Source organism: Myotis nattereri (assembly GCF_964212035.1).
Source record: "Myotis nattereri genome assembly, chromosome: X".
In the NCBI taxonomy this organism is placed as follows: Eukaryota; Metazoa; Chordata; class Mammalia; order Chiroptera; family Vespertilionidae; genus Myotis; species Myotis nattereri.
This window is the reverse complement of record NC_138078.1, coordinates 13584690-13603567: the sequence shown is the minus strand read 5'-3', so window position 1 is coordinate 13603567 and position 18878 is coordinate 13584690. Positions and strand designations below refer to the sequence as shown.

At 38.9% G+C, this 18878-nt stretch overlaps 1 protein-coding gene across 2 annotated transcripts in view; it reads right to left on the bottom strand.

Moving 5' to 3' along the window:
• Nucleotides 1-18878, bottom strand: part of PHEX (phosphate regulating endopeptidase X-linked) — a gene marked incomplete at both ends in the record, with an annotated part of 199983 nt that overhangs the window by 120706 nt on the left and 60399 nt on the right. For both annotated transcript variants that reach the window (XM_081081267.1, XM_081081268.1), the window contains 2 exons: nucleotides 13607-13735; nucleotides 16822-16915. In XM_081081267.1, coding sequence (XP_080937393.1) covers nucleotides 13607-13735; nucleotides 16822-16915 — 223 coding nt within the window. The remainder of the gene's footprint in view (nucleotides 1-13606; nucleotides 13736-16821; nucleotides 16916-18878) is intronic.

Sequence of the window (18878 nt, the reverse complement as noted above, 5' to 3'; positions counted from 1 at the left end):
TAAGCCATCCTGGCCAGATGCTGGACTGGACTATGCAAATATGAAGCAGAGACTCTGGGCATTGGCTTTGATCTTAGCCCTGATGAAGACAAAATGGGACTTTTTCTATGGCGGGAGGTGGGAGGTAGGACCTGGTAAACTCAGGAGTTTAATTCCACAGAAATAAAACTTTCCACTATACCGCATCCTCCAATGGGGGCCTCCATAAAATCTTTTCCTCATGGTACCCCAAGAAGCCCATTTCCACTGGCAATTGGTAGAAACACAGAGGACACCCTACCAATTACAATAGAGTTCTTAAAAAAGAAGAAAAAGAAGAATCTTCAAGGTTGAGTATGTGTATTAATTTTAAAATAATGTAATTTTAATGAAATTCTTAAATAAGACAATGCTGAATAGATTTTCCTCTTTAATAACTTAGAAATTATAAGTAATATCTTAATAAAACCTAACATTAAAAATTCTCCTGCCCTAGCCAGTTTTTCTCAGTGGTTAGAGTGTTGGCCCGCAGTCCAAAGGGTCTCGGGTTTGATTCCAATCAAGGGCGCATATCTCAGTTGCAGACTCGATCCCCAGCATTGGCTGGAGCTCATATGGGAGGCAACCAATCAATGTGTTTCGCTCACGTTGATGTTTCTCTCTATCTCTCCCCCTTACTTCCACTTCTAAAAATCAATGGAAAAAATATCCTCAGGTGAGGAACAACAACAACAACAACAACAAATTCTCTGGTATCCCCATTGTCTTGATCAGGGCAATGTTCCTTAAGTTATAACCACTTGACTAGTGAATATGAAAAATGAAAATCATTGTCATTAATTTATGTGGCTTGCCCTGAAGAAATAGGCTACAATCTGAGGGAAGTCCCTAAAAGTTTTCTTTCTGACAATTTACTAGAAATAGAGACATTAAATAAATCAATGTACCAATAAATATTAAATATTCATTTACTCATCATTTACATACTCTATTATAAACTGGGTTTGAATTGATTCTTGATAAAGATATAATAATGGCACTAAAATAAGAAGTAAAGAAGAGACCCATATTGAGGTGGGAGAAGTGGTAAATTCAGAAAAACTAAGGATAGTTAGAAAATGCTGAGGTTTCTAGCAGCCAAGCGAGCTAATAAAACAAATTATACCAGTTTGTCAGGATTAACAAACTTGCTTAGCTAGTTTGCAAAAGAAAAATCATGTTGGCAAAAGGAAAAAGGATATCAAGTTATTTGAGCCCCAGACATGCTATAAAGCATGTTAGTTTGGTGGTGCAAAAGTTTAGTGTGTCCTTTTATCAAAAAGCCTGAGACTGGGTCAAGGACACATGCCTGGTTGTGGGCTCAATCCCCAGTAGTGGGTGTGCAGGAGGCAGCTAATCAATGATTCTCTCTCATCATTAATGTTTCTATCTCTCTCTCTCCTTCTCCCTTCCTCTCTGAAGTCAATAAAAATACATTGCTTAAAAAAGCCTGAGACTGGGGTGAAGGAAATAAGGAGTAAAATCCTATTTACTGGATATGAACAGATAGGTTGCATTCTAATTTCATAACTCATCTTTTTCTGTTTTCCACTTTCCATATCTAAATGGGAATGGAATAAAGACCAGAATAAGGTTTAGAAGTCAACCGGTCTCATAATGATCAGGCCTTGGGCTGTGGGTAAACTCCCCCGAGCAAAATAATTCTGCCTGGTCACTTCAAAAATTCAGCTCTGTTGGAGGGCATAAATGCTTTCTTCCAGTGAATGAATTTCCAGTGCAGGGTCTTCGCAGTCCACAGATCTGATCAGATATGCTTGACAAGACTCTATGTGGCAAAGGCATCAGAGTCCAATGTTAGCCAGAGATGTAGACAACAAACAAGAAAAGTGGACCAAATGTGTTGTCATTGTAGAAGAATACTCAAGACAAAGGCAAGAGTAGTGTCCACACTTATTTCAAGAGAATTCCAATGAGATTTCTGAACTATTTGTTGGGTGTCATTTTATCAAAGGTTGCTTAAAAAGAACTGTCATACTTGGGGTCTGATTACATTCTTGTGATGAGATTTAGTCAGTAGAGAGTTGTGAAACCTGGATCTGTTATGGAAATTATATTTGACTCCTTGAGTAGTTTCATGAGACACTCCTATGAGCCAGATTTAGCATTAAATGATAGAGCAGGTTCTGAAATGTGGCCAGGGCACTAGCATTAAAAGGATCTTTACCCCAACTGAAAACTACTACATGGGCATGTACGGAGGACTAGGAACAGCAAAAACCCCAGGCACTTTCCTCGCTCTCACTTTTTCTTTTCTTCACTTTCACTCTTTCTAAGAGAAATTAGAAAGAGATGAGATCTCAGTGCAGAAGAGTTGTCACAGTTTATGCCAGGACTTTGATGATATGAATTATCTCCATATGATTAATCTTAGGCACGACACACAGTAATAACAGTTGCTAACATTCACTGGGCATTTACCATGCACCAGGCATTGTACAAAGCCTTCTATGAAAATTATCTCACTCGGTCCTCACCATAAACCAATGAGGTAGGTGCAGTAATCCCCCTTTATCCACTGTTTCCCTTTCTGTGATTTCAGTTACCTGTGGTCAACCACAGTCCAAACATATTAAATAGAAAATTCCAGAAATAAACAATTCATACGTTTTAGCTTGTGTGCTGTTCTGAGTAGCATGATGAAATCTTATGCTGTCCCACCCAGGATGCGAATCATCCCTTTGTCCAGCGGATCCACACTATGTATGCTTCCCACCCGTTAGTCACTTGGTAGTTGTCTTAGATATCAGATCGGTGATGAGAGAGAGAATATTCACAAAACTTTCATTATAGTATATTGCTATAATCGTTCTATTTTATTATTAGTTATTGTTAATCTCTTACTGTGACTAATTTGTAAATTAAACTTTACCATAGGCATGCATGCACAGGCATACCTCATTTTATTGTGCTTTGTTTTATTGTTCTTCACAGATACTGCCCTTTTTACTAATTGAAGACAAGACCCTCCACCAGGAAAAATATTTCAACTCACTTTACTGTGGTGGTCTGGAACTAAACTCAAAATATTCCCAAGGTATGACTAGATAGGAAAAACCAGAGTACATATAGGGTTAGGTACTATCCATGGTTTTAGGCCTCCACTGGGGTCCTGAAACCTATCCCCCACAAATAAGGGGAGACTACTGTACTTTTGTATCCCTATCTGATTCACTGCAATGAAGGTTTAAATTCTCTACCCCTTCCTTTATCCATACCCTTGGCTGTGTCGCTTTGCAATTCCTTCCACTAAAAATGCACAGTATATTTCCCTACTCTGTCAATCTGGACTGGCCTTGTGGCTTGCTTTAGTCAACAGAATGCAGACATGATACTATGCCAGTTATGAGCTTGGGCTCAAGAGGCCTCACAGTTTACAGTTTTCTGCTTAAATAGAAAATTAAAAAATATTAAAAAGAAAATTCCAGAAATAAACAATTCATATGTTTTAACTTGTGTGCTGTTCTGAGTAGCATGATGAAATCTTATGCTGTCCACCCAGGCTGTGAATCATCCCTTTGTCCAGCGGATCCACACTATGTATGCTTCCCGCCCATTAGTCACTTAGTAGTTGTCTTAGATATCAGATCGGTGATGAGAGAGAGAATATTCACAAAACTTTCATTACAGTATATTGCTATAATCGTTCACTTGCTCACTTGCACCTCTGCTATCACTAAGCAGAGCCGAGTCATCCAGATCACCTGTGCTGAAGCCAACCTAGACCAGCCAACCCCCAGACACTCGAGAAGCCTGCCAAAATAAGCAGAGTTGCCCCTGTGAACCCAACTGACTCCAGCTGTATCAGCAATAATTGTTTATTGGTAAAACCCACTGAGGTTTTGTGATTGATCATTATGCAGCATTACTTTAGCAGCAGAAACTCATGTACCATTTATACAGGAAGACAGAGGTACAAAGAGATTAACTATCTTGCCCAAATTAATAAGAGTAGAGCTGGGATATGAGATGCTAATGCAACATTGCAGAAAATAGGATGCAATTTCTATATGTCAATATAACTATATTTAAAGACCTTTAAAATTCAAATCTCAGAGAAACTGATCTTGACATTGTGGCTGTTACCATTGACTAGACACACAGAAACAGGCACACTTGGTGCCAGAGAGGATATCCTTTCTTTGCATGACTTGTGTAGAATGGCTATCCTGAGACCAACCCTCATGAGTACCAGCATCTGCAAGGAACAAAGAACCCCTCGTATCAGAGCATTGCTATAATGAATGGCACTGACTTTCATGTGACTTCTGCCATCAACGTTAGAGTTACATCTCATTTCCTCAACCACTGAGAGAAACAGTGAGTGGGGGAATGGGAGAACTTGAATATTAATTACAGGACATCAATTCAATTATCTTGGTTCACTAATGAGGTGGACTCCTAGTGTATGGAGGTTGCAAGTTCAAACTCCACCACTGCAATTGGACCCATGTGGGTACTTAAGTCTTTGGCACCAGCTGCAGCAGTATGGGGTGGGAGGAGAAACCTGTTCTTGGAATAAGAATTACTACAGGAATTGCTCACCAGAGCAGCTCGGAAACTTGGAAGCTACTGTAGGTCATCTATTTCATTACTTGAGGACATGAACAATGTCTTTACCATAAGAGAAAAGAAGAATAAGCTACTAGAGTACAGGAGAAATTAGTGAATTGTTTTACACAGTAAGTAAAGTTTTAATTCTTCACTCAGTAAAGTCTGTATCTGAAGTGTAATAAAAGGTTTGTTCCTCGATAACTAGATTAACCTTCTGTATACAGAATGTTTTAATGTATAAGAGACCAGTGACTTTAGCTTTGATTTGAGGGTTGACAAAGACTCTCTCCTTGACTAAACTTTAGCCAGATTCCTCTAAGCCAGCGGTTCTCAACCTGTGGGTCACCAACCCTTAGGTAGCGACCCCTTTGGGGGTCGAACGACCTTTTCACAGGGGTCGCCTAAGACCATCGGAAAACACATATATAATTACATATTGTTTTGTGATTAATCACTATGCTTTAATTATGTTCAATTTGTAACAATGAAAATACATCCTGCATATCAGATATTTACATGACGATTCATAACAGTAGCAAAATTACAGTTATGAAGTAGCAACGAAAATAATTTTATGGTTGGGGGTCACCACAACATGAGGAACTGTATTAAAGGGTTGCGGCATTAGGAAGGTCGAGAACCACTGCTCTAATCCCTCTTCTTTTTTTCTTTTTCTTTTTTTAAAATATTTTTTAATTGATTTCAGAGAGAGGAAGGGAGAAGAGAGAGATAGAAACATCAGTGATGAGAGAGAATCACTGATAGGCTGCCTGCTGCACACCCCCTACTGGGGATCAAACCTGCAACCCGGGCATGTGCCCTTGGCTGAAATTGAACCTGGGACCCTTCAGTCCACAGGCCGATGCTCTATCCATTGAGCCAAACCAGCTAGACCTAAGCCCTCTTCTTTATTAGGTCTTGACCTTGGCCTCCATCCTGTCCTTGCCAGGCCTGCACAGCCCAGTTTTAGCAAGAATCCTGATTAAGTCAGTTTAGAGAGAATCCTCCACCCTTTATAACTGAGAAGCATACATATCTATTTGGTCAAACTCCTCAAAACCTGCCCCCCTGGCTAGCTGAGCACTCTGGCCTGCCTTCAGCAAAAGTCCCCTGATCCTTGATGTCTCCTCTTAGTAATTTTCCATCCATTGATCCCCTCAATATGCTGGTTGGCCATAAATCCCCAGCTGTTTAATCCAATCTCTCCCCCCTACTGTGAGAGTCTTCACACCTTTTGCAATAGTCCTGAATAAAGTCTTCCTTAGCATTTTAACAAGTATCAGAATATTTTTTCTTTAACAGGGTTCACCCTATAACAAAAAGACAGAGAATTTGAGGGAACAGCAAAAAAAAAAAAAAGAAGAAGAAGAAGAAGAAGAAGAAATGCCTATTGGCTGAATTGAGTATATGAATAAAGATAAGTAGTTTGGGACACTATCATGAAATAAAATGATATGGTTTAATAACTTGCTTCAGTGAAAATGTTTAAATGGGAGCTCCAATTTCACTGAATTTTCTAGAAATGACAGTTAAAGCAGAAAGATTGTCTGTGGATTGTTTGTTGTTGTTTTTTGCTTCAACACTTAATAGAAAATTGTTCTTGGACAATTTCACATTTGCCTTAGTAACTAAAGAATGGTAAACATTTTAAAAAGGCTTTTTGATGAAAAATCTTACAGAGCCTTAGGTCACCATGCCAAATATCAAGGATCACTCCTCAGAGTGATATATGTAGAAAATACTGGAAATTGAACTCAGTGTGTGGACTGAGCCAAAAAACATACCTAGAAAGTTGCTCTTAGATGAATTTTCTGATATCCAACTTATTTCTTATTGTTTCTTCTGAAAATTATGGAACATAAAAATGCAATGTCCACTGGTTAGACTTGAATTGATTAAAATTTCAACTGTATTTGTCTTTAAAATATTGAAATACTAGAAGCAAAATCTATTCCAACTGTTTCCTATCTCTAAAATACTAAGAAATAGATAAATGTGTCTTTTCTTTTTATAATATATTAATATATGAATAAGTAATATCCTGATAAAGGTGAATTAATTATTAAAATAGCTGCTGAGTCTCCTCATTATGACAGGTCTCTCCATGCCAGTCATGAAAATGGTGAAAATTCTAGTTTTTTGTTTAGAGAGAAGCAAGGGAATAGAGCACTGGCTTAAAGCTAGATCATCTGGGCTTAAAACCTACAAAAACCATTTTTAGGCTGTATGTTCTCAGGAAATTTACTCTCTGAACCTCCGTTTTCTCATCTGGAAAATGGAGGCAGTAATAGCAGTTATAGGTCCATTGTGAGGATTGAATGAGTTAACATATGGAAAGCACTTAGAAGAGTGCCAGACATTCAGTTAAACCTCAGTCAAAGTTACCTACTTTACTGCCACTGCCATATTTTTTAAAACATTATAGCCTGACCATCACTGTCACACTAGACCCCTGGAGACCATCCCTTCCCAGCCATCACTGGAATCTTCACCTGCCCTCCATGGATGTGGATATCTATGTGGGAGCATTTATTCAGATATTACAGATATCAATTCTCAATAATAAAAAGAAAATGGAAGAGGAAAATTACAAGTAATAACTTTAGAAATCCCTCTTCCCCCCATGTACACACATACCCCTCCCTAATCCTCTCTCCAGTCATGTAGAGGTCATGAACATACAGAACAGGGTGTGTCACAGTGGCACTGGAGCAACATCTCTATTTACAGTGACAATGCATCGTAGATTCACTAAAGGAGTCCCACTTTCATACCCTGTGTATAACTTTCCACACAATGTGTTAAATATTCAGCTAATATGCTATGTTTTAAAATTATGCATGATCTTCAACTAAATAACAAAAACTTAAAGAAGTTCTCTGAAATACAAGGTCCTGATTTGGAGTTCTGAAGATTGGGGAGAGAATGTTAGTGTTTAAAAGCACAACATTGTATTCCCCAGGATATATTAAGTTTGGCTTCCAAAGTATTGACCAAGATTTAAATGTGGGAGTTTTTTTGACCCTGTGATCCCACTTCTAGGAATATATCCCAAGAAACCAGAAACACCAATCAGAAAGGATATATACACCCATATGTTCATAGCAGCACAATTCACCATAGCTAAGATTTGGAAACAGCCTAGGTGCCCATCAGCAGATGAATGGATTAGAAAACTGTGGTACATCTACACAATGGAATACTATGCTGCTGTAAAAAAGAAGGAATTCTTACTATTTGCAACAGCATGGATGGAATTGAAGAGCATTATGCTAAGTGAAATAAGCCAGTCAGAGAAAGATAAATACCACATGATCTCACTCATTCATGGATAATAAAGACCATTATAAACTTATGAACAATAATAGATACAGAGGCAGAGCTGCCTCAAACAGATTGTCAAACTGCAGTGGGAAGGCCGGGGAGGGCTGGGGGGCAGGAGGGAGGGGGGTAAGAGATCAACCGAAGGACTTGTATGCATGCATATAAGCATAACCAATGGACATAAGACACTGGGGGGTAGGGGAGGCCAAGGGATTGTCAAGGGCGGGGGAAAAAAAGGAGACATATGTAATACTCTTTGTAATACTTTAAGCAATAAAACAATAAAAAAATTAAACAAAATAAAATAAAATGTGGGAGTTTTCACATAAAAATCCATATTTCTGACTTTTCTAAAAAACAAAACAAAACAAAAAAAACACTCCAGAATCCTTGCAACCCTTGATGGGCATCTGCTTGAAGACAGCCAGAGCTGGATCGTAGGTAGCACATGCATGCCTCTCCACCACTATTGTGTCCCAGACACTGAGCCCCAGAGACAATTACCATTCATCACTGGACTTGCCCTGGTTTTTGCTGATACCCAGCCAGCTTTACTCATGTATGTTAGTTAATGTTCCTAATTGACTGTGTGGGTATTTGAGCTTGGATCCTCTGGCTTTTGATTGAGTCCTTTGCACTCCCAGACACTAAACATCTTTTAACATGCAGACTCCACCCAACCCAGTCCCTGATCCAACAAGAACCAAGCCTCCAAGATGCTTACATCAGAGTAGGGTCTGGAATTCCTCTCCTCCTCTAAGCTGGTATGCCAGAGAACCTGAAACATCCTCATCAAGTAGCAGCTTGGCTCCCACTCCTATTCCCAGGCCATGAATCCTGGTATTGTTTGAGTCCTTCCCTGCTGATGTTAGAGTCCTCCATAAAACCTGGCAGGTCAGGAACCAAGGACCTCACCTTCCCAGGCCTGGCTACTAGCACCTCCTCACCCAGGGACTGAGCTCTGCTACACTGAACTCACGAGATCCCTCTTCAATTCATTAGATGGTCACTGTTCAATATGGTAACCACATGTCCAATATAACAGCCATGCATGGCAATTGATATGTGGCTAATCCAAACTGAGATGTGCTACAAGTATAAAATACATATGGGGTTTCAAAGACTTAGTATGAAATGAAGTATATAAACTATAACACTAATAACTTTTACATTAATTACTTGTTGAAATGCTCTCTCCCAAACTCTATGATAAATGGTGCCAACCAGAAGCAACCCTGTCATTAAGAGGCTATAGAAACAGAAATACTGAGAAGCAGTAAGTCCCTTGGAGAAACCTAGGTACCAGTTTTCCAAGGAAAACTAGATATGTGGGGGTGTGGGGGCCTGGAGGCCCTAACACAGGATTTGGGACAGTCCATTTAAACCAATTTGAACCAGGGAAAAGTTTCAATGATCTGAAAACTGAAGAGGTTCCTTGTATTAATGAAATGGACTTTCATAAATGAAGTACTGCTGTCCAACTCAACAGCCTGCCCTGCTCACATGAATCACCAGGACAGGGTTTTTTCGTGGTTAACTGCAAATGAATGATGTGAAAGCCTTGCTACTCCAAGTATGATCCCTAGAATTGCAACATCAGCATCACTTGGGAGCTTGTGATGCAAATTCTTGGGTCTTACCCCAGACCCAAGTTAAAAAGATCCTTGTTAAATGCAATGAGATCCTCCGGTGATTCCTGTAGAAATCAGAGTTCGAGAAGTACCTGAAGTTTAACCTTCTGACTGTGTTCATTTGCTTAACAACAGACTTTTGTAAATAAAACAAAGGCAGCCTTCCTTCTAAGTTAGAATCTCTGGAATTTGTCCCATTGGGGATCTTTCTGTTTTCCTTTGGGCTGTAGCTAATAATAAAAAATATTTTTCATGTAAATAAATCAGTACTTCCAGGTAGTTCTTGGATGGGAGCCCTGTAGCAGGGTATAAAAAGCCAGATATTTCTCATGTAAGTTTCCAATTTAAGTTTTCCCTGAGGCAAACAGCTTCGGCGTAAGGGATGCAAATAAATTTATGCATAATAGATGAGTATCTATGTTAACTATCACACTACCTCCATGGCCATGTACATCAAAATAAGGGGGGGGGGTAGGAATGCCAAAATCTACTTTGTTTTAGAATGTCACACTCTAACACATGAAAATGGAACTTTCACACCAAAACTGAGAAAAACAAATTAATCCACATACCTTTCATATTACTTAAAATTCTTCTACTGCCAAAAAAGTCCCACTATATAAAAAAAAACATTGTCCCTTAATTGTTTTTATATCCTTCCAAGAGGTTATGTTACCACTGTGATTATCTGATAAATTTCAACCCATTTACTCCAACCAAGGAGTGAAAGAAAGCACACAATGGGAATATTGAGTATTTTGAAATAAGACATTAATTCTTCAGTGGAATTATTTGCAAGAAGAGGACTTGTATGTTCAAATATAAAATCTCAAACATGGCTTAATTCTCCAAAGTATCAAAAGACATCAAAAATCCAGGTAAACGTATTTAGATTTATGGCATTCCAAACGAACTTCAACACATAATACATAGTTATGCATTACATATCAACACATAATACCAACCAGTTGGTATTATCATGTAGCAGCCCATAATACCAACCATGTGAAATAGCATAACAGACTTTCTTTTCTCTTTGCCTCTAAATTCAAGCTGCTGTTTGCCTTTAAATTCAACCTGCATGCAAGCTGCTCATATATTTGTATATGGTTGACTATAATGTATTGTTATTAGTGAAGGGGAGCAAAATATACCACCCCAAAATATGCCTCTTTGTCAGAGTAATTATTTGGGGCTGATTAGTTTTGAGAGGCCCCAGACACAAGAGAAGCTCTAAAAATAGAGAAGTTACCTTTTTGTGAGAGAAATTAACGTTTGCAACAAAAACCTCCATTATAAGGGTGTCTGCCTCTGTGTACCATGAAGAAAAGGATGACTAAGTCTCCAGAAACCCTTATCACTAGAGAAGGCACAACAACCTTACCTTCCTTTACTGTGCTTTTCCTGGTCACCTCCCATAACTGCCCCTCCCACTCCAACATCTTTTGTCTTTAGCTGGGGATAGTATTTATGGTGGTGCTTTGGCCTATTTCCGGGACTTACTATTTCTGGGTCTCTCCCATGTACTAGTATACAGGAGGTATACATGTTACTAAACTTCTGTTTATTTTTCTCCTATTAACTGGTCTTTGATTATGGGGGATCTTAGCCAAGAACCTAAAAGGATAGGGGGAAAATCATTTTTTCCTCCCTTACATTAGTTAATCATGCCTAGATATTTTGCTTCATGCCATTTGTAATAAATATTTCTTCACAGCTCTAGCCTGTTTGGTTCAGTGGATAGAGCGTCGGCTTGAGGACTGAAGGGTCCCAGGTTAAATTCCAGTCAAGAGCACATGCCCAGGTTGCGGGCTCCATCCCCAGTATGGGGCATGCAGAAGGCAGCCAATCAGTGATTCTCTCTCATCATTGATGTTTCTATCTTTCTCTCCCTCTCCCATCCTCTCTGAAATCAGTAAAAAAAAAAAAAAAAAATTAAAACAATACATAGCTTCCTCCAATGCAGCTGAAACAGATGAACAAGAACACACTGCCAAGGTAAGGAATCTCTTTAAATGTATGAACTTCAAACTCACCTCGACCTTTACTGCCTCCAGGCAGCCATACTGCATTTCCTCAGTTATCTCATTCTCCCACTCCCCGAGACAACTATTTCACACCTTCTCCTCTCCCCACCAACCTTCAAATACTGTCTGAAACTCAAAATTTACATACCCTCCTGCCTCCTTGACATCTTCACTTGGAAGTCTAATAAATCTCAAATTTGACAGAGCCAAAACTAAACTCCTGATCTCCTCTTCCAAACCTGGCCTTCCCACAGTATTCCCCTTATCAATTAACAACTCCATACTTCCACTTAATCAGACTCAAAGCTCTTACTCGCAGATCCCTCATCCGATCTGTCAGCAATCAACTCTACACTTCTGAATATATTCAGAATCCACCCCCTTCTCACACTGCTACTGCTACCACCTAGTTCAAGCCACTTTCATCTCTGGCCTAGTGCCTCCAGCAGTCTCCTCCCTCCTCCCTGCTTCTATCCTTGATGCCCTAGAGCAGTGATGGCGAACCTTTTGAGCTCGGCGTGTCAGCATTTTGAAAAACCCTAACTTAACTCTGGTGCCGTGTCACATATAGAAATTTTTTGATCTTTGCAACCATAGTAAAACAAAGACTTATATTTTTGATATTTATTTTATATATTTAAATGCCATTTAACAAAGAAAAATCAACCAAAAAAATGAGTTCGCGTGTCACCAGTTCGCCATCACTGCCCTATAGTCTCTTCTGAACAAAACCGCCAGGGTGATCCTCTCAACATAAGTCAGGTGACATCAGGCCTCTGCTTAAAAGCCTGCCTTCGATCTCCACTTCACTCAGGGTAGAGCCAACATTCTTACAATGAGCTACAGGCCTTACAAAATGCCACCATCCCTATTACTGCTCTGACCTCAGAGTCTATTTCTCTCACCTTCATTCCTCCCACTCCAGTCTTGTGGACCTCCCTGCTATTCCTAGATCTCTCCAGGCACATCCCCGCCTTATGGCTTTTGCTGTTCCTTCTGACTAGAACACTGTTCCCCCAGATAGTTGCCATACCTAATTTCTCGCCTCCTCCACATCTGTGACTAATGTCATCTTCCCAGTGAGGTTTTTCTTGACCATCCTATTTAATCCTACAACACAATCCATACACCCACACTTTCTGGCATGCCTGATTCCTCTTTACCCTAGCTCCTTTCTCATTTTTCCAGAGTTATTGTCATCTTCTAACACACCTGTTAATTTATACATTGTGTTTTCTACTGTCTACCCCACTTCCATTTGGATGTCAACTCAGTGAGGTCTGCTTTGTTTTCTTATGTATCCCATGGCCTAGAACAGTGTCTATATTCGGCATATAACAGGTGTTCAATAAATCTTTTTTGACTGACTGAATGAAACTTAACCTCACCTCTTATTAAATGTATTTGGCTGGGCCATTAATGCCAGTGCATCAATTACAAATAGCCAGGGACCATAGGTACCTAGAAATTCATTACACAGTTCTTTCCACTTTCATATGTTTAGAAATTTCCAAAATAAAGGGTTTCTTTTTAAGTTTATGAAAAAAATAGACACAACGTGTTTTCTGTGAGGTAAGTGTCACGCCCCTTTATTTTTGAGAAAACAGTATAAGGAGAGAAGAAAAAACCTGCATCTTATTTTTAAGCCACTTAAAAGTTGTTAAATAAAATTGTTAAATATATTGCAAATCACTCCATCTCTGGGTCTCTGGCTTCCTCATCTCTAAAACAGAGAGTCCTGACTGGAAAAACCCCTACCTTTTGTAATTACAACAGTTCAAATATCCAATCATAAAATTATCTAGGCCCTTTTTTTCCTAAGCATAGACTTCACACATTTAATTTCTCCAGGGGAAATTCTGACTCTATGTGGCTTGATTTCATACTTTTCTCAGTACTAAATTTTCTTCATTTTCATGATTACGTTCTGTGTTTGAGTTTTTAGTCAATATGAAACTGATAGCAGCCTGTTGGCCATATCCATGTCAGACCTGGTTAGCTGCCATTGGCTTTGAGTTGGGGAGCAGCACTTACCATCTCCTTCTTATCTTCCTGGAAGTGCACATCCACAAACATTTTTCCAACAACATAAGGGAGGGCACTTTCGATAAAGTTTACACATTTGTCCCATTGAGGCAACAAAGTTGTCGTCCCCTGGATTACCTGTGGGAGACAATCAATCCAGATTTAGTTCCACTTGGATGAAACCTATGGCTGAAAAAAAAAATCAACAACCTGAAGAAAACAGTCTATGAAACAGTGCACATCCCACCCATATACATGTGTCTGATAGTAGAGCCAAAGATCAAATCAGATGAAGAAAAAATTCTGCTTGTCCCCAGGTATATTTAAATTGAAATAAAGCCCTAGCCAGTTTGGCTCAGTGGATAGAGCATCGGCCTGGAGACTGAAAGGTCCTGGGTTCCATTCCAGTCAAGGGCATGTACCTTGGTTACAGGCTCCTCCCCGGCCTGGGCCCTTGTCAGGGTGTGCAGGAGGCAACCAATCAATGTTTCTCTCACATCGATATTTCTCTTTTCCTCTCCCTTCCACTCTCTCTAAAAATCAATGGAAAAAATATCCTCAAGTGAGGATTAAAACCAAATAAAAACATTTTGACAGTGGGAATAATGTAACTGTCCATCCCTTCCAATTTATCCCATTAAACAAAGGATCTAGAAGCATAGCTTTTCTGCAGTTTACAGGGATGTGGCGGGATGCTATCCAAATGTCCAGGGAATATTTAATATCCACTGAGAACTTAAGCTCCACCAAGAAAGGTCTAGAATCAATAGGGGATCCAAGTTCCTGCCCAGCGAGGGTTTCCTTGTTCTGGGCAGAAACTCACAAGGCAGACCAGGAGAACATGGCCCACCATGAACAGCGCAAGAAGCATATTTACATTGTGTCATAGCAAAGAACACACTGGTAACCAGGAAAATCCAGATGTAAATGTTTTTCCCATCTGTCCCAATTAAATCATTATAAGAAAATATTTACAAACAAGTAAGGAGGTTCCAAAACAGGATTTGCAAGGCTCAAAGGTTTACTCTTAGGGATGAAAGCAAAGAAATAAATATTATTTAATTGCACTCGGAGGTTGAGAGTTCAGAGCACTCAAAATGTAAAGTGAAGGCAGGCAGTGAGGAAGGGAGGCCCTGAGAATGGTGGCTGGAGGCGTCCCTTGAACAATGTTAGACCCAGGTTGTTGGCACAAAGCAAATGGGATTAACGTTTAAGTTCATCTATTCTTCCTCTACTCTCTGGTCACACAACCCCTCTCAGAAGTAAGGAATGCATCTATTTTTAAAAGCTCTAGAGAGAACGACTCTACAACTTTCTTTGGCAATTCAATATTATATTTAGCACTTTACACTCAAGAAACATCCCCTCATACCTAACCTCAAAATTTTCACACTCTACTTCTTACACCTCTCTCTCTGACGCTCTTCACAGTGGGGGTAGAGAACAGCTGGGTACCATCTTTTATGTGATCCATAGGAGTTAAATATATATACATATATATATGAAATCTACTAGTTTTGTAGTTTAATCCTTTGATATGACCTCAATATATATAGTTGTTTTATGCTGTTCTATATAAAGCTCAATAGTCTAGTGACTTTGAAAGGCCAAAATATATTCAAAATAACTGTGTTACTCCTCAAGAGTAATGACCCACTAAGAATTTCTGTATTTACCAGTTTCTGTAATAACTAAAACATTTGTTAAATGAAACCACAGCTTATAAAATTCATCATTCAAATACAGAGAAAAAATATTTTTTAAAGTCACTAAATTATTAAAATGTTACTTTTTTAAAATATATTTGTATTGATTTCAGAGAGGGAGAGGGAGAGAGAGATAGAAACATCAACGATGAACGAGAATCATTGATCAGCTGCCTCCTGCAAGCCCCCCACTGGGGATCAAGCCCGCAACTCAGACATGTTCCCTTGACCGGAATCGAACCTGGGACCCCCCCCAGTCCACAGGCCGACGCTCTATCCACTGAGCCAAACCAGCTAGGGCTTAAAATGTTACTTTTTTAAAAAAGCCACAAAATTCTTAAGTCCTCTAGTAGTGGGAGAATTATTCAGACAAAAGCCTCCAAAACATCCCTAGCCAGTTTGCTCAATGGATAGAGCTGCGGCCTACAGACTGAAGGGTCCCAGGTTTGATTCCGGTCAAGGGCACGTACCTTGGTTGCAGGCTCCCCCTCCCCGCACCGGGCCGGGTCCTGGTCAGGGTACGTGCAGGAGGCAACTGATCAATGTGTTTCTCTCACATTGATGTTTCTCTCTGTTTTTCCCTCTCTCTTACGCTTACTAAAAATCAACAGAAAAATATCCTAGGGTGAGGATTAAAAAAATAACCTCTAAAACAAAGACAAGCGTTAACACCAATGAGAATAAGAGTGGCAGAGAAGAAAAGTGTTTCAGACAGTTGAATGAGATCTCCCAGGAGTCTAGATTTAGGCTTCTTTGGCCTAGCAGAGTTAAGAGAGATTCTAAGATTGAAGATCAAGATGAAATTAAAGATGAAACTCTATGTCTAAATTAAGGATGAAACTTTACTATCTAATACATATGCCATGCACATTTTAAATATTCAGAATACTAAAATGAAAAATAGTTACAAATACATCACTAAGAAATATTAAAACTATAATTAGAGAGAACCAGTTAAAAACACTGGGGGCCCTTGGCTGGTATGGGTCAGTTGGTTGGGCATAATCCCTTGCACCAAGTCTGCCAGTTCCATTCCCAGTCAGGGTACATGCCTGGGTTGCAGGCTAGGTTCCTGGTGGGGAATGTGCAGGAGGCAATCGATCAACGTTTCACTCTCACATCGATGTTTTTCTTTCTCCTTCTCCTTTCCTCTCTCTCAAAAAATCAATAAAAGTAGTTAAAAGAAAAAAAAAAAACATGGGGAAAAATGGGAATAAATTGACGAAAGATGGAGTGTGAAAACAATGTGATGTCCCAAGTATTGCCCTAAATATCTTTACATAGCCTCATCAACTATATATATTGAGGTCATAGCAAAGGGCCATAACTGCACCTTACTCTAACTCTCTATGTACCTCAATAAAAATAAAGAAAGAAACAAAAAAAGTAGAGCTTGGCCTGCAAAACTCCCTCTGTCCAATTCCTGAAGATGATTTTTATTGGATTAACTAATATATAAACCATTCCTGCATGTAAAGTTATCAAGTGATGTAACATTGCAATCTTTTTAAAACTTACCCTTGAGAATTCCAGCCACCTATACTGAAAGCGCCTGCTAAGGTTTGGAATTCTGGAATAAACCATCCTCCACACCAAATAGTTGGCAATGGTCCTGTTAACAGAGAGATGCACATTTATTATATTTAGGTTGCTATCTGATGCTCTGCAAAACACCTTAGGGAAAACTGTTGGCAAAGCCCCTTGGAGGAATCTCTTGCTTATTAAAAAAAAAAAAAAAAAAAAAAAGCTGCAGAACTTTCACTTGAAAAATGACATAAGATGATACAATGTCAATACACTTAACCAAAATTGGCTTGCTTTTCACCAACTCCTACAGGTAGATGAAATGAATATTCCATCTCCAGGCCTCATTTGTGAACATTTTGCTTTCCCTCTCAGGGCATGGAGTCCACTGTTGCCCAGTGTTCCATGTCTAGAAATTGTCCACACCCACACCTTTGAATTATTAGGCGACTTGATAAAAATGCAGATGAATTCTTATCTTTGGAACAAACAGAAATATATTGGCTAATACCAATTATGTAGATTTGCACCCTGGTTCTATGCTTACTAGATATGTGAGCTTGGGAAAGTCACTTAACCTTGCTGATGTTATCATCCTTTGTCATACAATGGGGATGACTCCTACCATACACGGTTATTGTGAGGTTAATATAAATTAAGAACATACTTGGAAAATTATAAATTCCAGATTTCTGTTGCTGTTATTCACTTCCAAACATATAAACAAACCCAAATGCTCATGTAATACTCATAATGCATATCTTAAAAATCCATTACACTCTATCAAGTGTTGTCTTTTTCCATAAGCAAAAGATGCCTTGACCTCAGAGGATGTGTGACCTGAGTTAACTTCTAACTCAACAGTGATGATGAATTTTTAATGACCCATCTCCTCCCAGCTGTGCCATTATCACAGTGACTAATAACACACATTCCTGAGACAGCTCTTGAGTCAGACAGTCATGTGAGAGCAGTGTGACATGATGATGATAACTGGGCCATCAAGAACAACCCACATTTGTACTAGATTTACGGGGGTGATTGCTTTGTAAGTTATATAAATGGCTAATCACTATGCTGAATATCTGAAACTAATATAATATTGTATGTCAACTGCAATTGAAATATTAAAAAATATTTTTTAAAAAGAACGCTCTCATTTGCCTGGCACTCTAACCCAGTAAACGTGCACTCCTAGCAATAAAGTATTTTTTCAGCATATATAGCCAATATATGTGTAGTTATTTTCATTTACATAGAGATAAGCTATTGGACTAACATATTACAAATGTTTTTGACAAATGCAGAAATAGAAATTTTGGAAGTTAAAGTGAAATAAAGATATTTTCAAAAATCATTAGTTCTTCAAATACCATTAGTTAATCCTTCTAGACACATTATCCATATAGGATTAGGATAATACAATGACAGTGGCTGTAAATCCCTATTTCATATAGTCTTCTTGGGCATTTCAAAACATTTTGGACCATAGCCTTGTCATATCTGGTTAGACCACCACTGTTTTTAGCTTGTCATCTGCCTAACCAAGATGACAAACTTGAGTAGAAAAAGAGGCGCTTCTGCCATTTTCTTGCCACTCACTTGTGCTTACTTTACTAGTAGTGGCTTCAATTCCTGTTTCTCCGCAAGAATTTTTAAAGTCATTTGTCCATTTGGGGGAGGGGAATAAACTAGATAATACAATTTATAAACCTACATATATATATATAAATAGTTTGAAATTATTTTCCATATATCTAATAAAAACAAACTACTGCCAGTGACACTGCCCCCACGCCCTGTGTGTGCCATACCGATCAAATGCAGAGTTTGTGGCCACCTATATAGAATATAAAACCTAATTATTTTTTTCAAAAAAAAATAGGCATATACAAGTTTTCAGATTTTCTCTTGAATTCAGTGGATATTATTGGGATATGTGCACTCCTTCTCAGAAGCCCCTGTTCCTATCAGTAAAGTCTAGCCCTTATCCATGCTCTGAGGCTACTACAATAAATATGTAGTTTTAGATCATTCCCTTGGATCTTTTC